We start from the raw sequence: 17766 nt of genomic DNA, 5'->3' as shown, positions 1-17766 counted from the left end.
AAGGGTCCGTTACGCTCGAGGTCATGAGGCATTGCGTATACAGGGTGGCCAGTTTCTCTAGAACAATCTGCCCACCATCCTTCAACAAATCTGCTGTTACCTGATCCTCCCTAGCTGCCTTCCCCCTTTGCATAAATCCCAAGGCTTTCTTTACTTTTTCCGACGTTACCTGTGCGATTTCGAATTCCTCTATACTATTCTATCTTCCATTATTGTCGTGGGTGCCACTAGTACTGTATAAGTCTCTAGAGAACTCCTCAGCCACTTGAACTATCTCATCCATATTAGTAATGATATTGCCGGCTTTGTCTCTTAACGCATACATTTGATTCTTGCCAATTCCTAGTTTCTTCTTCACTGCTTTTTAGGCTTCCTCCGTTCCTGGGAGCATGTTCAATTCTATCCATATTTTTACTTTCTTATGTCAGGTGTCTTAGGCTTGTTGATTAACTTCGAAAGTTCTGCCAGTCCTATTCTAGCTGTAGGGTTAGTGTCTTTCATACATGGGCGTTTCTTGATCAGATCTTTCGTCTCCTGCGATAGCTTACTGGTATTCTAACGGCGTTACCACCGACTTTTATTTCACACTCCTTAATGATGACCACAAGATTGTCATTCATTGCTTCAACAGTAAGGTCCTCATCCTGCCGGTCCTCAGCCGAATACCTGTTCTGCAGCTTGATCTGGAATTCCTCTATTTTCCCTCTTACCGCTAACTCATTGATCGGCTTCTTATGTACCAGTTTCTTCCGTTCCCTCCTCAGGTCTAGGCTAATTCGAGTTCTTACCATCCTATGGTCACTGCAGCGCACCTTGCTGAGCACGTCCACATCTTTTACGATGCCAGGGTTAGCGCAGAGTATGAAGTCTATTTCATTTCTAGTCTCGCCGTTCGGGCTCCTCCACGTCCACTTTCGGCTATCCCGCTTGCGGAAGAAGGTATTCATTATCCGCATATTATTCTGTTCCGCAAACTTTACTAATAACTCTCCCCTTCTATACCTAGTGCATTGCCATATTTCCCCACTGCCTTGTCTCCAGGCTACTTCTTGCATACCTTGGCATTGAAGTCGCCCATCAGTATAGTGTATTTTGTTTTCACTCTACCCATCGCCGATTCCATGTCTTCATAGAAGCTTTCGACTTCCTGGTCATCATGACTGGATGTAGGGGCGTAGAATTGTACAACCTTCATTTTGTACCTCTTATTAAGTTTCACAACAAGACCTGCCACCCTCTCGTTAATGCTACAGAATTCCTGTATGTTACCAGCTATATTCTCATTAATCAGGAATCCGACTCCTAGTTCTTGTCACTCCGCTAAGCCCCGGTAGCACAGGACGTGCCCGCTTTTTAGCACTGTATATGCTTCTTTTAGCCTCCTAACTTGACTGAGCCCTATTATATCCCATTTACTGCCCTCTAATTCCTCCAATAGCACTGCTAGACTCGCCTCACTAGATAACGTTCTAGCGTTAAACGTTGCCAGGTTCATATTCCAATGGCGGCCTGTTTGGAGCCAGGGATATCGCCAGTGACGCACCTTTCATAATATAGATTGCTATCGCATAAAAGCCACCAATCTTCTTCAAAGGATGGAGGTGCCGCCCATTTCCTGGTTGAACTTGTTGAAGGGGCGGCGCAAGACGATGAAGACAGAAGGCAGGAACACATAGGACAGCGCTGTCCTGTGTGTTCCTGCCTTCTGTCTTTGTCGTCTTGCGCCACCCCTTCCAGAATTCGATGCAACTTTCCGGAAGCAAAATACATACTGACGAAATAATATGAATAACAGCTGTAGATAAGGCTCGCAAAATCGAAAAAATGAGCGATGTTACATTTATATTAACTGCACGAAGGGCCGCAGCTATATTTGGCGGAGTTTCTTTTTTTTTTGATATATCAACAGGTGTATTTAAAAACATGCAGCAGTTTTCGCTAGAAGCAAGCCGAAGGCTAGAATATATGCACAGATATCTCTATTAGTAGGTTTTTTTATAAAAGTTGGTTAGTAGAGGCTGGTAAGCGAATAACAGTAAACATTACTACGCATTCTGTTAATAGCCTGCAAGGCAGATGTGACGCATTGTGCATGAAAGTGACTTGCACTAGTACCCAAATAAGCACTTGAGTTGAACATTCAGCCAATCGACAATATTGAGCCAATGAAGATTCTCGGAGTCGTAAAACGATGACTTAATCTGCAGGCTAAAGCAGGGTGAAAGCGGTGCGCAATTGTTCGGAGACTCTCACGTAACGTTAGCAGCGCTTTCGCATGTGACGCTTTACCAGGCGCTAATGACCGCGCAAAGAGTGCTCCACACCCACGTAAATACTAGAGCTTCCTAGTAAACGGATCAGGCACTGCAAAAAAATGTCAGAGTACCACGTGCCTTTTCTTCACTCCACCAACTGCCCGAGCCGTCCTTATGCTGGCACCGGACGCGTGACCCTTCCCTAGTAGCTTGCAAGAGCAATGTGACTTGTTAGTGCTATGGTATTTGGCTTTGTTCATGTGGGCTTATTGCGTAAAGCTTAGTGAAAGATAACACAGATGAATTCTTATTTAGGGTAACATATAGTTTGTGAGAAGCGTTTGATTTGATTTTACACATAATGTATTTACGTAGTTTAGGTATTTCCTCTGCATCACAATAGTAGTGCATTTGACCTTAGTTTTCATTTAGAATGCCATCATTTGACGCAGCAGGCTTAGGCACGCGTTTGCAGTGGCGGCGACATTGCTCTCTTGCGTTTCCGTTATTTTCTATATTACAGAATCTTTCTCGCTTCGCGTCCAACTTCATAAGCCACTAAAAGCTCCTGCATCAATTCAGCAGCATCTCGTATTCGATATTCCAGTACACCACTGAAAAGGGGTGAAATCGTCTCTGCACAAAATATAGTTTCAGTCATCACAGGCCGGTGCGTTTAACATGGCGTATAAGTCTTCCCTAAAAAAAAAGCCGTATGCGTTTTCCAAGACTTTATGCAGCGAGTCACGCGTTACGCAATTGGGTGTTATACTCTGCGTAGAACTCTTAAGCGGATCGGTACTTCTGCTCACGCATTAATTTAGTATTCTCAGCTTCTGATACGCGGAGCTACCTCAATAAAGCAATTTGCCCATGGGAACTTGTGTCTACACCAAGATAAGTGAGACTTCTGCAATACTTGTAATCTATTAATATGTGACCTTCCAGCACTTACTATAATACAGTCAGGAGGCTCTGGGTAGGTTTACACACAGACGAAATGCTGGCGGATTATTTCCCATTTTCTCAGAACTTCTATTTATTTATTTAATTATTTATTTATTTATTTATTTACCATACCCTTAATGTCAAGAGGGCTTTACAGAAGGGTTCCAGTTACTCCTGACAATCAAATATAAGCAAACACGAAACGAAACACGGTATAAAGTATGTGATGTCATAACGACTCTGCCGTGCCTCGTGGCTTTAAGTTTTATACCCAGAAGCGCAGTGCCCCGTAAAAGTGTTGGTGGTGCGGTCGTGCTCCAAAAATGCTTTCCTAGTTTGGTAAAGGTGTCCTAATAGTTCAATTTTAGAATCGAATGTCAACATAAATATACAAAAAAAAACATCTCCGAATAATAAATGAAATGTCTCCTCATTTCTAAACAAAGTCAGCTATAATGTTTTCGTGCAGCCACGTGACAAGAGAAAGCGTATTTACATTATTGTTCGTGAACTGATGCAAACACGTAATGCTCTTCAAATCTGAACGCCAGTGCAGCTAAGCAACTTGTAAATTATGAAATACTGCTTTCGGTTTCCTGGTACACCACGACAATGATGCTGCTAGAACATGTTAACACCATCATCACAATATGCCCTTAGAGGGATGAGCTCGATCTTCGGCATTAGTATGATACTTCAGCAATGCACATGTTTCTTGGTATTCATATATAATCAGACTTTAAAGGAAAAAAATGTATGGCTAAATACATAGGACCGCTTCGTAGGCAACCTATAGACGAGGCATTCGCATTGAATTACTTAAAATGATTGAGCAGGAGCTATCTGTCGTGGATATTGGAAAGTTTCGAATCGAAAAAGCTCATCATGTGTTAAGATATTCTGAACGGCTGGGTAATAGGTTTGACCACCTGGGGATCTTTAGCATGCACGCTACACGAGACGTTTTCGCGTTGCGCCCACATCGGAATACGGCCATAGTGGCTGGGAATCGAGCCTGCGACCTTGGTATTTCAAGCACAACGCCATATCCACTGAATCACCTCAGCAGGTTGTACGTGTTCGCTCACGTATTTGCTGTTTCTGCGCAGCATCAATGGCTTCACTCAACATCACTGTATTCGAAGCTGTCCCCAATTGCATCGTTAATTCTTTTAACATTTTTCCCCAGAGACTCACATATTCTTGGCACGTCGTTTGAAGAAGAATAAATATTCAGAAACCTTGAGAAGTAAATTGTCGAAACAGATGCAAACTGGCCGGCAAAAACTATTCGACACGTATTCTATGTTAGGAGTGCTTGGGGCGGGGGGGGGGGGGGGGGGGGGCAGACCCTTGCATTTTGGACATGAAAGATTATCATATATAACAAATTTTCAGTGCTCGTGGGGATGCCGGCGTATCAATATTATCCTTACATATATATAGCTACTACAGGATAAACAGCAATAATTCACCATTTTCGTTAGTTCTATTTCATATGAACAACTGGTCGAAGGCTACGAGAGCCGTGTCGAGAGCAGGTTCGAAAAGAACGGCGAAAAGTGTAATTCGTGGCCGTAGATGGCCAACTCGCGGCGTTTCAACAAGACCTCGCCTTTTGGTCATCATTGCCGAAAAATATCCAACAGGAATACATATTTTTGAGGGCAAGGTAGGGCGAGTCCGTGTCGTCTGAGCCTAGAACGTAGAATAAGGCAGTGCTCCTGAAGGCGCTTTTTCATAACCTTAGAGCTTCAACGTTACTCACGCTTCATGGTGGCTTGACATTTCTCATCAAGCACGCATCCTTCGAGCTGCTTCAAAAATCTTCTGCTTATTTCGAGAAAGCTCCACATGGTTAACAAGAACGTGCGCATTTGTTTCAAACGAGCAACGAGGTTGGAGACATATTTGTGAAAGGTCACGGCTAACCCCTCGCGGTAGCGCAGTGGCTACTGTTTTTCCCTGTAGAGCCCGAGGTCACAAGTTCGGTCCCAGCCGCTGTTGCGGCATTTCGGTTGGGCGGAATGCGAGAACACTCGTGCACCTTGCACTGCACACACGTTAAAGGACACCACGGTGTCGAAATTAATCGAAATTAATTAATAAGTCTTCCGATACGACATCTCCAACGACCTACTGTGCAGTTAGGGGAATTTGTACCCCACAATTTTGCGCCCTAGCCTACTGATAACAGCTGACACACGCCTGCCTGTTTGAAAACATTTACAACTTTCCCGCTCTCCTTTATATTGTCACTGCCATGTGTCTGCGCAGGGACGTTGGCGTAATGGATGAAGATGGCTACCTGACCATCGTGAGCCGCATCAAGGACATTGTGATACGGGGTGGGGAAAACATCTTTCCAGATGAGGTGGAAGAAGTACTCAACACCCATCCCGCCGTCCATGAGAGTCTGGTATGCAAGTTCCTTTTCTTTTTTATATTCTATGTTTATTTTGTACACATTACCCGGCTGCGGAGATGTTACAGAGCTGTTACTTATTTATTCGAGAAGAATATTTACTCCTTTTTGACAGCTCCCAAACCACGACCGAGAATCATTGCTCATTTGTAGCGAAATTGCAATATGGCAGATATCACTGGTCACTGATGAAGCAATCACGTTGCCGGAGTGATCGTTTGGCGAAAACAAAATTGGTTCAGAGGATAGAAACTTTATCTTGAAAAGCTAGTTTTCTGTAATAAGACTTATACAAGAGGCTTGATCATAATGATTTGCAGATATGTTCAAATTTCGTACGATGAAAATGTAATCCGGTTCACGATATAGCAGCGCGATGCGCTGTTGGGTGCCTATATTCAAGGGTGTTTATTTCACCCAGGCCTACGCCCCGCCGTCATAGACACAAAAGCCACTCCCTTTCGCACTCGAGCTATACACCTACCCGCCGTGGTTGCTCAGTGGTTATGGTGTTGGGCTGCTGAGCACGAGGTCGCGGGATCGAATCCCGGCCACGGCGGCCGCATTTCGATGGGGGCGAAATGCGAAAACACCGGTGTACTTAGATTTAGGTGCACGTTAAAGAACCCCAGGTGGCCGAAATTTCCGGAGTCCTCCACTACGGCGTGCCTCATAATCAGAAAGTGGTTTTGGCACGTAAAACCCCATAATTTTTTTTCGAGCTATACACCTCTTCACGAGATGCTATAGCATACGAGATCTCGTGCCATAGATCAAAGCTGAATAACTGGACACCAAGGGGCCTATATAACGTAAATCTATTCTAATCTGTTCTATTGCAATCTCCTCACGTCGAATTTATCTAACCGCCAACGCTAGCTTCGGGCGGTGTCCGGCATCGTTGTTTCCAGCGGCTTAGGCGGCCGTAACTGCAGCGAGCGTCGGCCTGTCTAGGCGTTGTAGGCTCGCGTAAGCGAGCGAACGTGCACAGTGAACGATGAAAGCGAACGCGCAGCGCAGCGCCTGATGAAAGACGCGAGGAGTAAAGCGGAGAGGAGGGCGCGTCGGAACCAGGAGACGGAAAGCGCAGGAGGGTATGGCGAAAGCGTAAAAAGCGTAGTGCGGCGACAGTGGCTACGAGGTGGGGCCACAGTAGCACGCGTCGTCTAGGAGGTCTTTCAGCGGTGGCGGCTGCGGTAAACCCCGCCACATTTCGCTTCATTTGCAATGTGCCGCACGAGACAGATATTTGGCGGCAGCCAATATGCTGCGAAATGAAAACACGTATAGAGCTGCGCTCAAATTTTGCCTTAGGAAGTATCGTAATCGTGGGTGAATTTCTTGTTTGCGTTGAAAACGAATAACATTGCCTATCTTGACAGGATTGTGTGACAAATTGGCTCACAAGAGGTGACGAGCACGCATCAGTGGAGATGGTATCGGTAGGGCAGAGCAAGCTCACTGAAAACATGTACGAATGAGGAGGGTGATCTTGTAATAAGGGTGTTTACTGCGCTATAAGGTCACGGAGAACAGAATTAGATGCCGACAGAACGCGCGCAGACTCAGGCGTCCTGTCCATGTGTCTACAGCACAGTGAACCCCCTTATTACAAGATAAGTTTCCACCAACTAGCTCAACTTGCGCTCTACTGATGAAGAGGGTGGTGCCAACGTACGCGATTGGCCTGCTTTCCCTTGCTTAGCTTGCGGTGGCTGGTGAAAAACCGTGCCAGGGTTTAAAATGCCGCTGATGTGGATCCTCAAAGAAGAAGATTCGCCAAAATGATCTCGTAAGCGTGCCGGAAGGGCTCGATAACGTTAGACTAGCCCGAAAAAATGTTTATAACACGCCAATAACTTCATGCTACCCGGAAACTCAGAGTAGCCAGTGTCCGAGTGATCGGTAGGCAGACATCCTTTATTCTTTTCGAAACGGCGCCGTCTCCGGCTTTTCCGAAAAAGGAAATCAGTTTTGTTCTGCAGCTTAATGCATCTTTGATGTGTTCTGTTGTGCTCAGTGAGAGCTACAACGCGAAAGAGCCGTGTCTTTCTATTACCACTTCTATTGCCCCTGGCAATAGAATTGACAGGGTGTACCTCAGGGCCCACTATTGTTCTTAATTTATGTAAATGATATTATTACGTAGGAAGACGCAAACGAAAAGCTGTAGACAAGTATATTTACAAGGGAATACGCCGCACTTGGCCAAGAGGCAACAGCCCGCGCTAGCCCCCAATCGTAATCGTCGTCTTCTCAGTGCTCGCCTCTTCATCATTGTAAACTCTGTTCCGTAGCACTACCCCCCGCGGCAAAAGCGCCGTCCCGGAGCGACTAAAGGCCAGACTCGGAAGCAGTGTAGTAGGCCTTGAACCTACTGACGTGCACGACATCACTAGATGCTAAAGTAGAGGACGAGGTTGAACACACAGGAGCAAGTTCGTGCGTCACCTGGCGCAGCACGCGATAGGGCCCTGTGTATCGCGAAAGGAGTTTTTCTGAAAGTCCGACGTGACGAGAGGGCGACCACAGGAGCACGAGCGCACCAGGCGAAAACTGTACGTCAGCGTGGCGGGCGTTGTACTGACGCTGCTGAGTGGTTTGCGAGCCCGTCAGTCGAGCACGGGCAAGCTGGCGTGCATGGTCGGCGAGGGCGATGGCGTAGCGCGCATACTCGCTTGTTGAGATTGCAGCAGGAGGAAATGCCTTGTCAAGGGGCAAGGTTGGTTCGCGACCGTACAGTACGTAAAATGAAGAAAATCCGGCGGTGTCGTGTCGGGAAGGGCAATGTCCCAGTCGTGGTGGTCCTTGGAAACGTACTTGGAGAGCATATCGGTAAGAGTACGGTTTAACCACTCTGTCAGACCATTGGTTTGAGGATGGTATGAGGTAGTCAGCTTGTGTTGAGTGGAGCAGGAACGCACAATGTCGGCGATAACTTTCGAGAGGAAGTTACGACCACCGTCAGTAAGTAGCTGTCGCGGGTCGCCATGAAGTAAGATAATGTAACGCAAGAGAAAGTCCGCGGCGTCAGTGGCACAACTGGCAGGGAGAGCCCGCGTGATAGCATATCCGGTGACGTAATCAGTTGCGACGGCTACCCTTTTGTTCCTAGAGGATGACGTGGGAAAGGGACCGAGGAGGTCTAATCCAACACGAAAGAACGACTCCACAGGGACGGTGATCGGCTGGAGATGACCGGCAGGTAGCACCTGAGGTGTATTCCGACGCTGGCAGAGATCACAGGCTGCAACATAGCGTCGTACGGAGCGAGCGAGACCAGGCCACCGGAAGCGGCGCCGGACGCGGTCGTACGTGCAGGTTACCCCAAGATGTCCTGGAGTGGGTGCGTCATGCACCTCAAAGAGCACAGTCGGTCGTAGATGTTTGGGCACGACAAGAAGAAAATCAGATCCGTCAGGGAGGAAGTTCCTTCGATACAGATTGCCACTCTGAAGGACATATCGGCGAACGGATGCGTCGGTAGGTGTAGAGCGCAGACGCTCGATGAGTGCTCGCAGCGATAGGTCTCGGTACCGCTCATCGGCCATTTATCGAAGGCAGACACATGCCGTTGGCGGTACTACTATCGGCGTCGTCAGGCTCGTCTACCGGGTAGTGAGGCAGGCAGTCAGCGTCCTTGTGTAGTCGGCCAGATTTGTAGGTGACAGTATACGAATATTCTTGGAGGCGTAAGGCCCAGTGACTAAGTCTTCCTGCAGGATCTTTCAGTGAGCATAACCAGGATTGCGCGTGGTGGTCTGTGACAACGGACAAGGGTAGGCCATATAAGAATGGGCGGAACTTTGCAACCGACCAAACTAGGGCCAGACACACACTCAATGATGGAATAGTTGCGCTCCGAGGGTGAGAGGAGCCTGCTGGCGTAAGTGATAACAAGATCGTTGCCACACTGGCGTTGGACCAGTACTGCGCCAATTCCGTGACCGCTGGCATTAGTACGGACTTCGGTAGGTGCAGAAGCATCAAAATGGGCCAAAATGGGAGGCGTTGTGAGAAAGTTGATTAGATGCGAGAATGCAGAGGCCTTGTTATCGCCCCACTGGAAAGGGGCGCCTTTTTTCAAAAGCTCGGCTAGAGGTCGTGCTATGGCCGCGAAATATTTCACGAAACGGCGGAAGTACGAACAAAGGCCGATGAAGCTGCGTACATCCTTGACACACTTCGGAACAGGGAAGTGCGTAACAGCATGGATCTTGCCTGGGTCCGGTTGCAGTCCGCGTCAACGAGATGCCCAATGACGGTAATCTGGCGACAGCTGAAATGGCACTTCGATGAGTTGAGTTGCAGACCGGCTCAACGAAAAACGTCCAGGACTGCTGAGAGGCGCTCGAGGTGCGTAGCGAACGCCGGGAAGAATACTATAACGTCGTCCAAGTAGCACAGGCAAGTGGACCATTTGAAACCGTGAGGAAGGGAGTTCATCATGCGTTCAAAAGCGGCAGGAGCTTTACATAGACCGAACGGCAGCACTTCGAATTGATAAAGACCGTCTGGCGTTACAAAAGCAGTCTTCTCGCGGTCGACATCGTCCACAGAAATCTGCCATTAGCCGGAGCGAAGGTCAATAGAGGAGAAGTAGCGAGCGCCCTGGAGGCAGTCAAGGGCGTCATCAATTCGAGGTAGGGGATACACGTCCTTTTTGGTAACCCTGTTAAGGTGCCGATTATCCACGCGAAAGCGTCATATGCCATCCTTATTTTTCACCAGTTCAACAGGTGACGCCCATGGACTACATGACGGTTCAATAATGTTCTTGACAAGCATTTTTCGAAGTTCTGCGTGAATAACTTGACGCTCAGCCGGTGACACTCGATACGGACGGCGATGAATAGGATGGGCATCGCCGGTATTAAAGCAATGTTTAACAGCTGCAGTTTGGGCTAAAGGACGATCGTTGCAGTCAAAGAAATCGTGGTAGGAAAACAGAACACGGTACAGCTCACGAGCGTGCTCGGACGACATGTCAGGCGCAACCATTTTCTGTAAAGCGGGAGACACATGGTGCGATTTTCCGTGCGATCTGTCGTACGGCGCGTCGTGTGCGACTTGCTGCATGCGGCGATTCGGGACACATGGTACGAATGACCGAGCGGCGGGTAGCTCCGCCCAGAACCGGCGCCCCTGCGTGGAAGCTCGGAATGCTGCGTAACTTCAAACGGAAAGTGAAAGCAAACGTATTTGCACAGCTCTCTTGTTTGAAACAAACGATGACAATATAAACACGCCTATGCAAGCACTGTAGACGTGTTTCCGCAAGGCCGCGTCAGCAGTAACGGCTCCTTTGACAGCCGCCGATGGCCGGCAGGCACAGCTCGCTCGGCCATCGAATCCGACACCGGTGGCGCTTGTGACACGATCGCTTGCAGCTCGTATAACGAAGCGTCTATGTTAGTCGGCACAACGTGTACACAGTTATCGTACGCTTAATTTGCAGCACATTTGATTTCATTGGCGCCGACGGAAGCGAACGAGCATGCCAGGCGAGCTTGCGATCGCTGGGAGACTGTGTAGGCCTAGCTCGCCGGCCGGCTATCCGAGGACGAGGGCCCATGCCGATGCGTCCGCAGCTCGTAATAAAGCGCCTCAATTCATCAGCACAATCAATGCCTGAACATTTATGTTTCTCTTAAGTGAAAATACGGTTAGTTTTCTCGGTGCCGTTAGTAGCGATGAGTAAACACGCCAGTCAGGCGAGCCGCTTCGTATAGACGATTGCTGGCGCATCTGCGCTGACCGCGTCCGATTGCAAATCACGCCAACTATTTACTATATCGCACAACGTTTTATAACATGCACTCTTTCGAGGCCACTTTATTCTATCAGTTATTTCGTGTCAGAAACAAATTGCAGCTTATTTATGTGCCGCCGTCACCGGCGAAAAAGGCCTTCGTTTCGACCAGGGAGAAAAAAAAAAAACAGACATCGGAGCGGCGAGGCGCTTGCTCGCCGGCCCCGCCCCGTCGGGGCTACGTGGCCGTGACGTTCGCGCTACCGGCGCTGTCATTGGCTGCGGCCGCCCGACCGATGCGGCAGTCGCACGACAATATTCAGCGAGTTGGTCGCATGCGGGACGTGCGATTCGGCGCCGCGTGCGGCGGATTTGGTTGAAAACCTGTTGAGTGCGGCTGCCGATGCGAATGGTCGTACGACCGATCGCACCCAAAATCGCACCATGTGTCTCCCGCTTAAGTCGGCGATGGTACAAGTTGCCGACTGCGATGGTAGAGGAGGATCAGCTGAATTGTCGTCTACTGCAATGGATGCTACTGAGTGATCCTCGAATGAACAATGCTGGGCCAGAGACATCCCGCGTGGCAGCACTTGTGTCGTGAAGCCAAAATTGACCACTGGCAGGCAGACGCAATTCGCCGTAATAGATAAAACTGTATGAGGTACTGTGATCCCGTGCGTAAGTAGGACGTCTTGCATAGGAGCCGCGATGTAGTGACCGTCGGGGACTGGTGGAGATGACACGAAGTCAACGTAAGTCAGTGCCGAAGGTGGCAAGCGAACGAAGTCGACGGAACTGAGGCGACTGGGGTGTGGTTCAGCGGGATCCAGAACGGGCAGGTCAAGGCGGAGAGTGCTGGTGGAACAATCGATGAGAGCAGAATGTGCGGTGAGGAAGTCTAAGCCGGGGATGATGTCGTGGGGACACTGGGCGATGACTGAAAATGACACGATAGTGGAGCGATCGGCGAAGGAGACGCGGGCGCCACACATATCAATTACGAGGGCAGTTCCGCCATGGGCGACACGGACAACAGGTGTCGTGGCGGGCGTGATTATTTTCTTCAGGTGGTTGCGAATGAGGTCAGCGCTCATTACAGACAAATGCGCCCCAGTGTCTATAAGAGCAGATACAGAAACACCGTCGACTTGCACGTCAAGAAGGTTAAGATGAGTGGGCCACTTCAGTAGAGGATGTGGTGGCGTAGGGAGCAATGCAGCGTCACCTCGAGGCGCTGCATCGTCTAGTTTTCCGGCTGGGAGCGGCGTCCGAAGGGAGTCGGCGAATAGGAGCGACGGGGCTGGGGAGAGCGAGATTGTCGTCGTTGGGGCGAAGGCGAACGAGAATAGGGGCGGTGCGTTGCAGGAGAATCAGTGGCGGCATTATCGGAGCGTGCGAGATAAGGACGAGAAGGGCCACCTGAGGGGTGAGAGTAGTCAGTATAAGTAGACCGGGTCGGGGAACTCCAGCGACTGCGACAGTGCCGAGAAATGTGCTTGATTCGACGGCAGTAAAAACAAATGGGCTTGTCGTCAGCAGTGCGGCATTCAGATGGGTTGCGGAAACGTGGGGGGGTAATAAGATGCGGTACGGGGCGGAATCAATGAAGCTGGGTGGTTATCGGGGTGATGGGCCGAGCAGATGGTGTGAAGGCCCATGTTTACGAATTCCTGACGAACAACTGCCTGGATCAGGAAAACCATGACTGCAGGTGCGTTAGAGGGGCTGGAGTCGAAGGCAGCCGGATAGGCAGCCTCGATCTCACGCCGGGCGATCCGGGTAACATCGCCAGTGCTGGTGGGACGAGGAGCGTCGGCACAGGAAGATGTCGCTGGGGTGTTGGGCAGACGGGCAAACTGCTGGCCAATGCGTCAGCTTTTAGCGAGTTCCAGGCGGCGGCACTCTTTTATAGCTGCATCCACTGTCACCACGTTGTTGAAAACGAGCAAGTTGAAGGCGCCATCGGCTATGCCTTTCAGGATGTGGGAGACCTTGCCGGACTCAGTCATGTGTGCGTCAACATTGCGGCACAGAGCCAAGACGTCCTGAATGTACGTGACGTAGGGCTCCGTTGACGTCTGCACGCGGCCGGATAACGCCTTCTGCGCGGCAAGTTGGTCACCGTATGGATTGCCGAACAAGTCTCGGAGCTTTTGCTTGAGCGAATCCCAACTGGTGAGCTCGTCTTCATGCGTCCGAAACCAAACTCGAGGTGTGCCACCGAGGTAAAGGACTACGTTGGCGAGCATGATAGTAGGGTCCCACCGGTTATTGCGGCTGACGTGTTCGTACAGAGTGATCCAGTCATCGACGTCTTTCCCATCTTTGCCCGAGAATACGCCAGGATCACGGGGACCGGGGAGAGTGATGTAGGTCGTCGAAGTGGCAGCAGGTGTCTGAGGCGGCTGAGTCGAGTTGTGATCGCCGGGAGTCATGAAGGAAGGCTTGACGTACCGTCCAGTGCGAAGCTCCTTGACGAGGTACAGGGAATGTCCACCTCCACCAGATATGTTACGTAGGAAGAAGCAGACGAAAAGCTATATACAAGTACATTTACATGGGAATACACCGCACTTGGCCAAGAGGCAACAGCCCGCGCTAGCCTCCAATCGTCGTCTTCTCACTGCTCACCTCTTCATCATTGTAAACACTATTCCGTAGCAATATTGTACGAATACCCGACTCAGCTGACTTGGCAATGTATGCTGATGATATCAACGTGTTTTTTTTTTTCATATCCACTGACACTTCTGAGCTTTCTGTCAGCATTAACGCATATCGGAATCGCTTGTCAATTTGCTGAGAGAAAATATTCTTGAAATAAATACTGCAAAAACAACATACATTTTATTCAGGGCTCGTAACAAGAACATACCCAATGACACTAACATTTATTTCAATGGTGCGGCAATTAACCATGTCCAAGAACAAAAATTCCTAGGCGTTTGGTTTGATGAACATTTACCTTGGGGTTCACATAAAATGATTCTATGGAATGACCTTTCTAAATCTGTCGGTATCATCATTAACAGGATAACCCAGTTGATTCCGGTTTGGCTCAAAGCACAGTTATACGATGCTTCTCTGTACTATAAACTCTGCTGTGGGGTACTGGTTTGGGGAACAACTTTAAAAACAAACTACAACAAGTTTATTCTTTCACAGAAACGAATTCTTCGTATATACTGCAATTACCATGGTTTTGTGACGTCTCACAGACAGGAGGAATGAGCACCACTCGAGAATTCTTGACCAATAGGGTGGGCTAATCACAAAGCTGTGTAGAATCAGCAATAATTATTTTTCTTTTATTCTGGTTAATCATGCATAAGCCGTGTGCGCACGTCGTTTCAGATGGGGAGCTTTCGCGGTTTTCGTGACCTTGCATGACAGAAGGTTAAGTGGGAAATTGCCTAAAAAATTTTTGGCCAATCGTGGAGGGCTGATTGCAGGAATGCAATAGAATTCATTGGGAATACCTTTACGTTATTGAGCCCCAGTTCAAATGCTAGCGTTTCTGTCATCCAATGATGACGCCAATGTCGGAATCCACGAAAGTCATGCGCAGATGGTGAATATCAGGAAGAGCGAGATAGTCGGCGGCCTTACTAACACCCTTAAGAATATAACCTTTATGTTGAATTGATCACACTGCTTTCCCTTCAGGACTATTTTAATTGGCGGCGCTAAGTATTTTAGTGCGGTTAGCAATCTTTGCCTACATCAGCTGTTTTGAGCCTGCCTATCTATCTATCTATCTATCTATCTATCTATCTATCTATCTATCTATCTATCTATCTATCTATCTATCTATCTATCTATCTATCTATCTATCTATCTATCTATCCATCCATCCTCCTACGCAGACACAGTAGCCCAAGTTCTCTACCAGCTTGGAACGCTAGATATGTGCTTGCGGACGTCACGCTACCGTGATCATTCCATTGTCGTCATTCCAGCTCTGTAATCTGACTTGTCATGCCGTCGTCATCACGCCTTCTATGCCGTTGTTGTGCTATGAGTTGAGCCACTAGGTATGGGCTCGTGGTCCTGATGCCTTCGTCGTCATTGCAGCATCATCGTGCAAGCTTTATCATCCAACTCTCGTCACGCCGTCGTTGTCTCGCCATCTTCGTCGTGCACTCGTTATCACACCACCGTCGTGATACCATTGTGTGCCTCCCGTCGTGGTCGTTTCAAGTTCATCATCTGGCTCTCGTCATATCGTCACGCCATCTTGGTTATACAGGCTGCGTGATACAGTCGTCAGCACACCATTCTCGTCAAACACTCGTCGTCATCCTAGTGATCTCATACCATTGTCGTGTCACCGTCATGAATTCCTTGTCATACCGGCGTTGGGATGCGGTCGTGGTCGTTCCATTTTCGTCATTCTAACTCGACGTCCTATTTTCTTCTTGCCGGCGTCATTAACCATCATTTCATTTCATTTTATTTCAGCATTATTTTTTACAGCAGAAAAAGAACGCCAGGGCAAGAACAAAAAGCTGCAAAACAGCAGCTTCACTAGGTCCTTGCCCCTTATCTTGGCAACAGGCACAGATTCATACATACATTCAGAGTAGATTTAATATGCATATACACACACACTCATACCAGAAAACTTCCTGTTAGTTTGTCAATGAGAGAGAGAAAAAGAGAAAAAAAGGAAGTGCGCACATATTCACCAATAGAAAAAAAGACAAGTACTTTTATAGCATTTTCTTGAAACATTGTTCGTTAAATATTGTTACAACATTCATTTTTCAGAAACATGCCATTGTAACTCATACAGCCACTTACAAGGGTATAATTTAGTACAAGCAACATGCTTTCGTACAAAGCATACTCAAGAAATATAAGCAAAATACCATTATATAAGTTATTTTAACCAAATTTCTCAACCGTTTGTGTCACCGGTTTCACGTAAATGCACCGTATTCTGAAAATTGTGTTGTCAACGTTCGCTTAGAAATATCATTTAGGGTTATATCAACACTCTGTATGGCGTTTAGTAACTTCGATACGCCATATTCTAATCTAGTAAAGCCATAATTTGTTCTTGAAAATGGCAGTAGCCAAGCATACTTTTGCCTCATATTGTACGGTACATGTGCCGGTAAAGTTAATTTGCATGTATCTAAGAAAAATGTGTTGTTGCATAGAAGACTGTTTTCGCACATTAAAACAAGGTGTGGTTCGTACGAGTGTTGTACGGGAATCAGACTAAGGGAGCGAAATATTGCAGCTTTATTAGCATCGTAAGAGGCGTTCACAATATTGCGAATGGCTTTTTTCTGCAGGACTTGTAGCCTGTGAAGATTTGTTTGGGAAGTGGTTCCCCATACGAGATTGCAATAATTTATATGAGGAGCAAGAAGGCTGTTGTAGATTAAAAGATTAATTTTAAGGGGTAAAACATGCCTGAATTTGCATACTATGTCACAAGCCCTGGCCAAAGACGTTGAAACTCGGCCGACGGGATCATCCCACAATAAATGCTCATTAAAAACTACTCCTAGAGTCTTTACTCTTTTTACAAGCTCTACTCTTTCCGCACCAAGCTTTAATATTATGTTTCTATCAATTTTTTCTGTGGTGGAGCAAACAGAATAGCTTTTGTTTTCGTGCTATTTATTTCCAACGAGTTAGTTTTACTCCATTTAAGTAATCTACTCAGGGTGTCATTTGCCAGGTTCTAAAGGTAAGCCAGACTAGTCGACTGGAAAAACAAACTGCTGTCGTCGGCATAAATTATCAAGTGTGTTTTTTTGCTTATATGAACGATGTCATTTATGTAGGTGTTGAACAATGTTGGCCCAAGAACGCTGCCTTGCGAAACTCCTTGCAACATTTTTTGAAGAGTTTATCAGTGGGATTTAATTGAGACGCACTGCTTTCTATGTCTTAAATATGACTGTATAAGTGCTAATCGAGTGTCGCGAAACCCATAATGTCGTAATTTATCAAATAAAATTAAATGGTTAATCCGGTCGAATGCTTTAGAACAGTCAATAAAAACTCTTATTGTTATCTTTTTATCTTCAAAACCGTTAAGAAGGAATTCTTTTTGTGACAGTAAAGCAAGCTCTGTCGACATTCCTTTTCGAAAACCAAACTGTTGCTTGGATATGATAGAATATTTCTCGCAATGTGATGTAAACCTTTTACTGATAATTTTTTTCTAATCCTTTTGAAATTACAGGTAATACTGAAACTGCTCTGTAATTTGAAAATTCATTTTTGTTCCCCGATTTAAACAGTACAGTAACTATGGCATGTTGCATTGCTTGGGGAAAGACTCCAGTAGATAAAGCAATATTTAATATGTGAGTGAGGACAGGTGACAGAAGATCGAGCACAAATTTAATGGGTGTAATTTG

At 47.3% G+C, this 17766-nt stretch overlaps 1 protein-coding gene across 1 annotated transcript in view; it reads left to right on the top strand.

Annotated features, from left to right (window-relative positions):
- Positions 1 to 17766, top strand: part of LOC126535301 (medium-chain acyl-CoA ligase ACSF2, mitochondrial-like) — a 181613-nt gene that overhangs the window by 152407 nt on the left and 11440 nt on the right. The window contains exon 15 of the mRNA XM_050182193.3: positions 5481 to 5622. Coding sequence (XP_050038150.1) covers positions 5481 to 5622 — 142 coding nt within the window. The remainder of the gene's footprint in view (positions 1 to 5480; positions 5623 to 17766) is intronic.

The sequence above is a fragment of the Dermacentor andersoni genome, chromosome 7 (assembly GCF_023375885.2).
Source record: "Dermacentor andersoni chromosome 7, qqDerAnde1_hic_scaffold, whole genome shotgun sequence".
Taxonomy (NCBI): Eukaryota; Metazoa; Arthropoda; class Arachnida; order Ixodida; family Ixodidae; genus Dermacentor; species Dermacentor andersoni.
Note: the sequence above shows the minus strand (reverse complement) of the source record. Positions and strands in the feature narration are given on the sequence as shown.